Consider the following 12,500-nt stretch of genomic DNA (forward strand, 5'->3'; position numbering starts at 1 on the left):
TAGGTCTGCCTAGGTCTGCCTAAGGGGGGCCATAATAGAACCAGGAAACAATGGGCCAATGGAACCTCTCTCTCTCTACTCTCTCTGATTACCTGTAATTAATTGTAAGTCACTTTGGATAAAAGCAGCAGCTAAGTGCAATGTAATGTAACACTTTATCAGCATGTTATTAAAGGAGAATTCTGGCCATTTTAGAAATGTAAGCCAATTGCCCATTGAGCCAAACTGTAGCGTGTATGGAATTTTTAGCGGAATTTTCCCCACTGTCAACTTACATTGGCCTCAAACAGCTGAGATGGCTGGAATTCCTCCCCGGCGTGTCGACCCAGTTAATTACCTGTTGATGAAGCAGTTCCGTGCCTGTGCCAGCGCATGCACTGAGGCGTGAAGGGTTCCATGGTTCCCCAGGGCAACTTGCTGAACGGAACAGAATGGAATGGAACGGAACTGAACGGAGCATCTGTGGCCTTAGTGTCCCACTGACCCCGAAGTCCATCCACATGACCTGCGACCTCTTCACTCTGTTCAGATGACCCAAAGTCTATACTGTCTTGGGAAAGTCTGTCCAAATGACCTGAAACTACCTGCAGCCTACTGACTACAGCCTGTATTCTTTAGCCTGTTTTTATACAGTAAGCTGGGTAAAATGCACTGTCTGGACAGCCTATCCAGATCTATGCAGTTGTTCCATATAACCAGCAGTCTATCACGATGAGCAGTACTTTATGCAAGGCATCCAAAGGACCTACCACCTATTCAGTCTGTCCAGACATCATATGTTGTCGTTAAACTACATGATACAGTAAAAGTGACCAAAACGACTACATTCTATTAGGGATGCACGATCCCACTTTTTTTGAAAACCAAAAAAAATACCGATACTTTTACCACCGACATACAATGAAAATATATGCGCAACTTTGTTTTTTCCACCAGTGATATTTGCTTTATTGTCCATTTCCATATAGATGAAAATGATGGTAAATGTATGAGGCAGCACTTTTTTCCCATGCTGCTTTCAAGTCAATAGCATGTGATGAGATGCTGTGTTGTTTCGTTTAATAGCAGTATCGGTGCCTGAATTCGGCAAGTGTTTTATGAGTACGAGTATAAGCATAATGAGCAAGTATCAATATCAGTGCATCTCTACAACAAAACTTGCAGCGATCCATCCTCTTCCTCCTTTAGTCTATGCAGTCTCTGGCTGCTGTGTCCTTGTGACCTCTAGTGCTCTGCGCTGTTCATCTCCTGCCAGTGTCCCGCTGCTCTGTCGTCTGTGTGCCTCTGCCTCTGCCTCTCTCTGCCTCTGACTCCTTCTCCTTCGTGCGCCACAGTCCTCGTGCCAAAGTGTAATCTTTCTGTTGAATAAATACAGAGACTCTGTTGCAAAGTAGAGATATGCTCCCATGCTATGCGTGTTCATTTTAATTTAAAGGGCAATGCAATGTTTTGGCCATGCACATATTCCAATTTTTTCAATTTGCCTTAAAGCGATGGTTCGGAGTAGAATCACCCTAATGCCATTTGAACCGTGACACCCATCCACCTTTACACCTGAAGTGTTTTCTGCCGCAGGCTTACATCAACAGAGTTGCCGTGTTATTCGATGTTTATTCCGGATAGCTTGACTCAAGCGCATATGGATCTTGGGCACCGTCTCCAAACTTTCCTCACAAAAATAACATGTCATGACACCAAACTTCTACAGTATAACAAATGTGGTTTGTACTCACAAAAAGATGAATTTGAAACTTTGTACATAGTCCAGGAGTTTATTAGTAACAACACACGAGACGATTAGCTTTTCTGCTGCTAAACATCCGTCGACGTCACTTCCTCCAGCTGGGACTGTCCACAGCATGGCATAATATTGCCGGAAGCGATTGTTCTAATTTCTCTGCACATAGCCAGATAGAACCAGAGAAATTAGAACACAACGTTATCATGAAATAGTAAACTTACCTCCACTGTTCCTGTCGCCGGTGGCCCCACTCGTGGAATGGCATATTTTTTTAGCTGTACTCTCACTCGCTGCACCCTGTTCTCATTGACAGTCCTAGGTTGGATGAAATCGTCCTTGTCGAAATGTCTACTACAGACACGATAGCGCTTTTTCTTCAGCGTCTCGACCGGCGTCGTAATGTCCATATTCAAAACAATCATCCACTGCTGTAGAAGTTCCTGGTCATCATGTCTGTACGGCAGTTCATGGAAACTTTCTTTATTGTAAGGTTTGTGTTTTAGTCCACAGCCAGGATATATGCACGAGTGTGGCATCGTCTTCTATTTATTAAACGTGGTAAAATTTCAATCCGAAGTGGTTAATTTCTAGTTGTAGCGCAAGCTGTCTTTTTGAGTTTTCCTCCTTCCGGACTCACGTGTATTTGTTTCCATCAACAAAGTCCCAGCTGGAGGAAGTGACGTGGACGGATGTTTAGCAGCAGAAAAGCTTATCGTCTCGTGTGTTGTTACTAATAAACTCCTGGACTATGTACAAAGTTTCAAATTCATCTTTTTGTGAGTACAAACCACATTTGTTATACTGTAGAAGTTTGGTGTCATGACATGTTATTTTTGTGGGGAAAGTTTGGAGACGGTGCCCAGGATCCATATGCGCTTGAGTCAAGCTATCCGGAATAAACATCGAATAACACGGCAACTCTGTTGATGTAAGCCTGCGGCAGAAAACACTTTGGGTGTAAAGGTGGATGGGTGTCACGGTTCAAATGGCATTAGGGTGATTCTACTCCGAACCATCGCTTTAAGTAAACGTGTCTTCTTCCTGGCTCTTTATGTCACCTGTTGACTGACTCTGACAGAGATTCCACACAATTTCTGGAAATAAGCTAATTTTCCCCCAATGTTTTAGTTTAAGCGTTCTCCTGTTCTTTCAGCCGTCCTTTTAGTCTGGTGATGTTACTTCTAGTTAGCTAGCAATACCATTGAATCTTATGGGTCAAAATGACTGCACTAGCTTACCCCATAGGAGTCAAGTTGACAACACATTATGCTAGCTTGGAGGTAGCATATTAACTCAAGTGATGGTGTAAAATGAGCAGATTTCCAGAAGTGCTGCAGTAGTAACTCATCTTCAGTCTGGCTAGCCTCCTCCTCCTCCTCTTCCTCTTCCTCTTCCTCTTCCTCTTCCTCTTCCTCTTCCTCTTCCTCCTCCTCCTCCTCCTCCTCCTGCTCTAGTCTATGTGCTCTCTTCTCTTGCTGTGTCCATATGACCTCTGTTCTGCTCTCTCTGCTGTTCATCCACTGCCAGTGTCCAGGTGCTCTGTGTGCCTCTGCCTCCTCGCTGCAGCCTTTGTTTAACCAAACTCTATTATAGTAAGATGGAGAATACCATGGAGAATAGAATACATAAGATGGAGAATATGGTGAATACAATGCATAAGATGGAGAATAATACAATCTAAAATTCAGAGCTACGTACATCAAAGTTATGGGATTAGTTGAATACAGGGTTGTATAGATAACCAGCTACTAGTTAAACAAAGGCTAGAGGCAGTACAGGACCAGTGCCGGGGGCCTTTACTGTGTACAATTGGAGAGTATAGACTAGGTTGAGTTAGATAAGGGTCATTCCATGTCAATTCACATGATTCCCTACAATCTCCCCAGGTGACTCTCTCCGATTAACCCGATATCTCACATACAGGTACCTTTTGATGTCAATTGAAAGAATACCAAGTATTAGCACCCTACGTCCAACGGTTGCGGAGATGAAGCCCTCCAAAGTTGGGGTGCCATGCCAACTTTTCAAGCCTGTGAATTGCATACAAAATTTTCAAGCAGATTTTGATACCTCTGGTTTTAGTTTGAAGGAAGATACAGGCCTAAAAATCACCATGGTCCCTCAATATGACCCTGTCTACCAGATTATGTACTTACAAATGGCATGCCTTGATTATTTTTGACTATATTAAGCCTTAAAAACTGAATTAGTGAAACGCGTGTTGAAGAGTCTTGCCATTTTGGGGTTCCAGATCTTGGAAACAATGTATGCTTTGGGAGTTATAATTGATTTTCCATCATATTTGGGAACTGTACAGTGTATTCAAAAAAATGTAGGGTGCTCAGACTTTTAATGATGGAATAGGAGGGACTCAAAAACAGCTTTTGGACAAAATGACCTTACGGTACCCTCTACTTCAGGCCTCAAATTAACCATGTGGGCACTTGATGACTGGAACGCCCTTTTAACCCCATGTACAGTAGTACTGTATCAAACATTCAAGCTTGGAAAAACTTTGTTTTTCAAAGTTCTTCATATTAATCTTGGCCTTCAAAGTATATGTTTTTCTCTATATCTTATCACAGTGTCTGTTTTGTCTGCTGCCATCTGCTGGTCTAAAAAAGTAACAACAGTGTAATGTAAGAAAATAAAAGGGGCTGGAAAATCTTGCCCATAATTTACCAATAAAGCACTGTAATTATTATACAGTATATTGCTATATACTGATTATGATTTTAACAAGCATGATGAATATTTTTGTAGTTTAAATAATTTCCTAAGTGTGACTGCTTAATGCTCAATAATGATGCCAGTCCCAAGATGGCCTCACCCTGCACTACATTTCTACCAGACATGGGGGTGGGGGTGTCCTGGTAGAAATGTAATCATGATTGAGCATTCTGCATAATGCTAGTTAAAATCATAATTAATATAAAGCAATATACTGTAGAATTAAAGTGCTTTATTGGAAGCCTAGCGAGCTTAACCCCTAGGGGCGTCTAGATTTCTAGGCTACTTTATTGGTAAATTAGGAAATTAGGGAAAACAGGCTTTTCTTTTTATGCCCCATATCTATGGAATGAGTTGCAGAAGATATTATGTATGGACTCTCTGCCCTCATTAGAGACTTTTAAGAGGAAAATTAATACAGTATACACAGAGGAGTGTCATTGTTTCTGACTATGCAGCACATAGGCTACTTTTAATCTCAAAATACGTTTTATGTAAACTTATTCTTTTTAATGTGTTTTTTGTACATTTATTTTCCTTTTTGTCTTTGTGTTTGTCTGTGTCTGTAACTATATGTATGCTGCCATTTTGACCAGGACTCCCTGGCAGAAGAGACTGTAGTCTCAATGGGACAATCCTGGCTAAATAAAGGATAAATGAAAAAATTATGGGCAAGATTTTCCAGCCCCTTTTGTTTTCCTACATTACACTGTTTTTTGTTTTTTGCGTTTTTTGACCAGCAGATGGCAGCAGACAAACCAGACACTGTGATAAGACATAGACAAAAACATATACTTTGAAGGCCAAGATTAATATGAAGAACCTTGAAAAACAAAGTTTCTCCAAGCTTGAATGTTTGATACAGTACTACTGTACATGGGGTTAAAAGGGCGTTCCAGTCATCAAGTGCCCACATGGTTAATTTGAGGCCTGAAGTAGAGGGTACCGTAAGGTAATTTTGTCCAAAAGCTGTTTTTGAGTCCCTCCTATTCCATCATTAAAAGTCTGAGTGCCCTACATTTTTTGGAATGCACTGTTCAGTTCCCAAATATGATGGAAAATCAATTATAACTCCCAAAGCATACATGGTTTCCAAGATCTGGAACCCCAAAATGGCAAGACTCTTCATCACGCTTTTCACAAATTCAATTTTTAAGGCTTAATATAGCCAAAAAATAATCAAGGCATGCTATTTGTAAGTACATCATCTGGTAGACAGGGTCATAATGAGGGGCCGTGGTGATTTTTAGACCTGTATCTTCCTTCAAACTAAAACTAGAGGTGTCAAAATCTGCTTGTAAATTTTGAATGCAATTCACAGGCTTAAAAAGTGGGTGTGGCACCCACACTTTGGAGGGCTTCATCTCCACAACCGTTAGACGTAGGGTGCTAATACTTGGTATTCTTTCAATTGACATTAAAAGGTACCTGTATGTGAGATATCGGGCAAATCGGAGAGGGTCATGTGGGGAAGGCGTGTGAATTGACATGGAATGACCCATAATTGAGTTTTAACTTTCTCCTTTACCTTTCTCTGTCTCCCTGCTTATTTGTAGTGGCCTTTTTGTCCACAGTCTGTGGTCCTTCCCTATCTATCTATCTATCTATCTATCTATCTATCTATCTATCTATCTATCTATCTATCTATCTATCTATCTATCTATCTATCTATCTATCTATCTATCTATCTATCTATCTATCTATCTATCTATCTATCTATCTATCTATCTATCTATCTATCTTGCTTGCTTGCTTGCTTGCTTGCTTGCTTGCTTGCTTTATGGTAGCGTCTGCCTGCTGTGCCACTTGTTGATTGTTTGCATAGCTATGGACAGAAGCTGTGTGTGTGTGTGTGTGTGTGTGTGTGTGTGTGTGTGTGTGTGTGTGTGTGTGTGTGTGTGTGTGTGTGTGTGTGTGTGTGTGTGTGTGTGTGTGTGTGTGTGTGTGTGTGTGTCTGTGTGCGTGTGTGCGTGTGTGCGTGTGTGCGTGTGTGCGTGTGTGCGTGTGTGCGTGTGTGCGTGTGTGCGTGCGTGCGTGTGTGTGTGTGTGTGTGTGTGTGTGTGTGTGTGTTCGCATATGGCAGATGGCAGCCAGACCTCTGCTCTTGTGGTGACGTTGATTGTTCACAGATCACTACCTGCCCATAAAGAACACGCTGATTTACACCGGTGTGTGTGTGTGTGTTGATCGCTAGATTTACTTCCTCGACGGGACTGCACAAAGCAAGGCAACCCGCCCCCTTGAGATCTCAAGGGAACACACACACACACACACACACACACACACACACACACACACACACACACACACACACACACACACACACACACACACACACACACACACACACACACACACACACACACTCACAAAGGGAGTTAACGGAGAAAGAAAGAGAATGACGATGTGTGAACAGCTCCCTGGTTCTCTTACCCCCCCTCCAACCCCCAGCTCCTTGCTCAGTGTCAGGGCCCCTATAAAATACTACCACTACTGCTGCTGCTGCTGCTCTTGCTGCTGTTGTTTACGACGCACTGCTGATGTGGGGGTGGGATGGGGAGACAGGGAGAATATGGAGGGGTGGGGATGGGGAGGGGAGGGGAGGCAGGATTGTGAGGTGGGTGGTTGGAAGGAGTGGGGGGTCTTGGGATTGTTTAGAAATGGACTGCTGGGTGGTGGAGGGGGTGCTGTGCAGCATTGCGTAGTGCACCCGTATCATAGACTACATGGATTGGGGACCCAGGTTCGAGTCCTGCTTGGGTTTTTCTCTGAACCACATACATCTAAGATCAGAAAATGAAGTGATGCAACAAGACGATCAGTGCTATGAACATAGTATATCAGAGAAATAGAATCTGAATGCCCTGTCTTGAACCTAAATATACTGGTGACACAATGGGCTGAGATATGTCATCATGCCCAAGAATAAGTTACCTGACAAAGTGGCTAGACAGACTAAAATTATTACTAGCCACGGCCAAGTTTTTACCCATTTTTGTTTGGTTGTCAGGTGCCACTGCCAAGCCCCAGTGGACAGGGTAGGATGGGGTGGGGATAGTGGTGTGTGTGGTGTGGGCTGATGAGGCGGGGATATTGGAAGAGGGGCATGATTTTGGGGACAGATGGATGGGGGAATATACTGGGGTGTGGTGGTGGTGGTGGTGGTGGTGGTGGTGGTGAGTGCTCTGCTGGGACCAGTGAGAGATTTAAACACGGCCATTAACCCCGTCCCTTAAATAATGCATCGCAATCTCAGCCACAGCCTGAAAGAAAGGGTTGTGCACACACACACGCACACACGCACACATGCACACACAAACACGCACACACACACACACACACACACACACACACACACACACACACACACACACACACACACACACACACACACACACACACACAGCACTCAGCTCCCCAATCCATTCCCCAAGGGCCCCTATAAAATAAGACTTGCCTGTTCTTCAAAGCGGCCACTATTGATTGGGGTTCGGCATCAATTCCCAGCCTAATGAACGTGGAATTGTGTGTTTTCGTTTTAAATTTGCGCCGGCATTGATTTTGATTTTTGTTCAATATAGAAAAACCTAGAGAGAGAGAGAGAGAGAGAGAGAGAGAGAGAGAGAGAGAGAGAGAGAGAGAGAGAGAGAGAGACAGACAGAGAGAGAGAAGAGAGAGAGAGAGAGAGAGATAGAAGAGAGAGAGAGAGAGAGAGAGAGAGAGAGAGAGAGAGAGAGAGACAGACGTAAACAGTGTGTGTTTGTGTTAGGAGCTAGGTTGTTTTGTTGAAGTAGGCGGAGTGTCCATTCATCTGTTGTGTGCCTTATGCACCCAGTGGTCTACTCTGCCGACCAGCGGCTCAGAACACACACACACACACACACACACACACAAACATGCGAGTGCTCTCCTGTGTGATTGCTCATGCTGTGTGTGTGTGTTTGAATGTGAGTTGGCGTGATAATAGCTGACAGGCCCAGAGTGTGAAAAGCTACTCTCCAAGCCAGAGTGACAGTGTATGACGAGTAGTGAACTACACACACACACACACACACACATGTGCGCACACACACTAGCCTGTCTGAAGAGAGTGTTGTGGCAAGTCCAGGTTACACACACTCCAGCAGGTCACACGCCTCACTATTGGGTGTAGTTTCATGCACACACGCACACCCATGGTCTAACATGCTTGTTCCTCTGTTGTGTGTTTCAGGAGGACTGACAGAAAGACTCGCCACGAGGAGATCCGCAAGAAGTATGGTACGTAACTCGGCTGACCTGCACGCACGCACGCACGCTAGGGTGCATCAGTTGCCCCCTATGAAAAGATATCGCCTTGGCCCTATAGTAAAAATGTTCTACACCCAGTAAAAACACACTGTGTAAAATATTTTGAAATTTGGATGAAGTCTACCGGGGCCACCAGCCCCATGAAAATAGAAAATAATGGTGATAGTCAAAATCTTGGATAGAAACAGGGCTGGACTGGCCATCTGGCATGGCGGGCATTTCCCGGTGAGCCCCGCACCCTCGTGGGCCCCCATTTTTTTATTTTTTACATTACTGAAAATAGGGGCCCATGAGGGTGCGGGCCCACCGGTGAGTCAGTTCTCCGGCACTAATAATAATGAGGGGGCCCCCTTAAATCCAAAAGTGCCCGGGCCCTATTTATCGCCCAGTCCAGCCCTGAATAGAAATGGACATTTTGCTGCATAAAGCTACCCAATAAAAACATATTGCCTCAGCTGTGTGATAAAAAAAAATTATATGCACAGTAAAATCACTCTGTGGAAAATGTGTTGAAATTTAGATAAATTCTACTGGGTCCACCAGGCCCATGAAAATACAAAACAATGGTGATAGTGATGGGCAACCTGGATTCCAAAGTCCAGTGCCACATATTCTAAATATAGCCAATATAATGAACCAGCTGACCCACTGCCAGTATCAAGCAAGAGATTGCGAAGTTGTATGACTTTTTTGTGCTTCACCTGTGGGCCTACAGGATTGTACAGGTAGCTGTTAATACCTGGTGGAACATCTGTACTAAAGCTGTGAATGCTCCTTGGAATGACTTGTGTTTTTTCAAGAAATCCCTGCAGTAGTTCAATAGAGTACATACAATACAACTGTATGTGATGTTGGAAAGAGTGGCTTCCCAAAACCTGTACTTAAGTGACTTCTAGGTATGTCATGGGTATCACCAGGTCCAGAGTCCATTGCCAAGGGCCTCTCAGGTAAGTTATGGTACTCATCTGATGGAGTAAAGTGAAATACTACCACAGGCGATGGGATAAAGAAGTAATGGCACTCTTCAATACAGTTGTTTTGACTGACTTGTAGCCTAGTCATTCCAAGGAACATTCACAGCTTTAGTACAGATGTTCCTCCATGAATTGTAGGCCCACAGGTGAAACACACAAATATAACAGTCATACAGCTTTGCAATCTCTTGCTTGATACTAGCAGTGGTCCAAGGCAGCAAGGAATTGATATTGTGTTGCAAAAGAGCAAATTTGCCTAAATATAGCAGTTTGACCATCAGTCTGTCCTGAGACTGAAGTCTGTGTAAGTGGATCGACTGAATACACAACCTGCTTAGATATTCCTTCTGTTTGTGCTCCCAATACAGGCGATCTCACTAATTACCTCATCAACCTGGCTTAAGTGGTAATTAGGCTCAGCTGGTTCATTATATTGGCTGGGGCAAATGTGTCACGCGGTTTGTCCACCTCTGTTTTAAGACAATGGCAAACCTAGATTCAAAAGCTACAATCCAGTGCCACAGATTTCAAATTACCTGGTTTTACCTGTCCAATTGCCCTAACTGGAAAGGTAAAACTAGGTATGTCATTTGGAATATGTGGCACTGGACTTCAGCTTTGGAATCCAGGTTGCCCATCACCATCACCATTATTTTGTATTTTCATGGGCCTGGTGGACCCGGTAGAATTCATCTAAATTTCCACATATTTTACACAGAGTGATTTTACTGTGCATAGAACATTTTTATCACACAGCTGAGGCAATATGTTTTTATTGGGGAGCTTTATGCAGCAAAATGTCCATTTCTATTCCAAGATTCTGACTATCACCATTATTTTCTATTTTCATGGGGCTGGTGGCCCCGGTAGACTTCATCCAAATTTCAAAATATTTTACACAGTGTGTTTTTACTGGGTGTAGAACATTTTTACTATAGGGCCAAGGCAATATCTTTTCATAGGGGGCATCTGATGCACGCACGCACGCACACACACACACACACACACACACACACCATTCTTCCAAATTTCCATATTGCTGCTACAGCACTCTGCATGTAATCAATAACATTACATTTAAATTTAAAATTCAAATTATGAAAGTACACATCCCTGTGTCACCTTGGAGGTCATCAACACAAGAATGTAATAAGCGCTACTTAAAGTGTATTAGTATTGCTTGCAGACATTGCTAGTTTAATTTTGAGCACAGAAACTAATGGCATTTATTTTAATGTATACACTAGTGTCATTTACACTAGTGCCATTTGTTACTGTAGTACATACACAATGATGTCAGGACCATGTATGGTCATTAAGTGTGTTTTATTACTGGCTAATGCTGCTAATATATTCAAATTTGTAAGACACAGACAGACCTGCTACATACTCCCCTCTGAGTGGTTGAACTGGCCCTCATTTGTCATAAACTTATGCGGCCATATTTAAACCACTTGACACAGACAGATCTGTTGGCTACATTCCCCTTTGAGTAACTACACTGACCGCCTTTTATTACACACTATTTCTGGTATTTTTACATTTCTAGGCAGACCCAGACCTACTACCCATAACCTCCTTGGAGTACATGTATTGATCCGCCTTCATTACAGATTGATGCTACTATATTGCAATCACTAAACACAGACCAGCTAGCCTCTTTTCCCTTTGAGTAGATACATGGATCCTCTTTTATTGCACGGTAATACTGCCATATTTAAATGACTAGACACACACAGACCTGCTAGCCTCTTTCACCTTTAAGTAGCTTCACTGAACCTCATTTATCACAGAATTATCCTGCCATGTCCAAGTCCTTAGACACAGTCAGACCTCCTAGTTGTTCTCACCCTTGTGTATCTACACTGAGCCTATTAATTACAGACCTAATGCTACTATATTCAAATCACTAGACACACAGACAGACCTGCTAGCTGAACTCTCCATTGAGTAGCTGCACTGACCCTGTGTTATTGAAGACTTATGCTGCAATATTTAAATCACTACACAAAGACAGATCTGCTAGCTACCTACGTCCTCTTTTGAGTAGCCACTTTGACCTTTTAACTAATGTTGTTCTACTAAATCACTAAAGGATTCAAACAGGCCAGGAACACCTGCTAGCTGGCTAACACTCCCCCTCTGAGTAGTATAGCCATGTTGACCTTGTGTGCTACAAATGGTGTAATTAGTGCAAAATTGGATAGTGCTTCCTAAGTTGCATTAATGCAGTCTCAGGAGCGTACAAAGGGCGTCCACACACAGGTTCCGACAAAGTGTGGAGCACTGCTCTGCCCATGTGAGATTTCACTGTTTTCAATACAAGAACCCCGCACACCGGCGCAGATGTCCGCAGATGTCTGCTGCCCATTACGACCGAGATCTATTTGGTCGGATCCGCACTTTAGTTATCCGTCCTCTGCTGTGATGAAATTGGCCATGCCTTGTTTATAGCACGTCTGTGCCAGTTTGTGTGGGTAACCAAATTTGTGGGCAGTCGTGGCTCAGTGGTTAGAGCACTGGGTTGGCAACCCAAGGGTTCCCGGTTCAATGCCCGACCGGACCACGGCTGAAGTGCCCTTGAGCAAGGCACTTAACCCCCACACTGCTCCCCGGGCGCCGCTCAGCAGGCAGCCCACTGCTACGGACTAGTGTGTGTACTTCATTGTGATTCACTAGTCCAAATGGGATAAACGCAGAGAGAGAATTTCCACTAGGGGACCAAAATTGGCTCCAATCCAAAATTGGCTCCAATTGGCATAAAT

The 12,500-nt window shown here is 43.4% G+C and overlaps 1 protein-coding gene across 1 annotated transcript in view; it reads left to right on the forward strand.

Annotated features, from left to right (window-relative positions):
- Positions 1 to 12,500, forward strand: part of LOC134449106 (pituitary tumor-transforming gene 1 protein-interacting protein) — a 54,976-nt gene that overhangs the window by 31,025 nt on the left and 11,451 nt on the right. The window contains exon 6 of the mRNA XM_063198904.1: positions 8,685 to 8,731. Coding sequence (XP_063054974.1) covers positions 8,685 to 8,731 — 47 coding nt within the window. The remainder of the gene's footprint in view (positions 1 to 8,684; positions 8,732 to 12,500) is intronic.

This window comes from Engraulis encrasicolus, chromosome 5 (genome assembly GCF_034702125.1).
Source record: "Engraulis encrasicolus isolate BLACKSEA-1 chromosome 5, IST_EnEncr_1.0, whole genome shotgun sequence".
Lineage (NCBI taxonomy): Eukaryota > Metazoa > Chordata > Actinopteri > Clupeiformes > Engraulidae > Engraulis > Engraulis encrasicolus.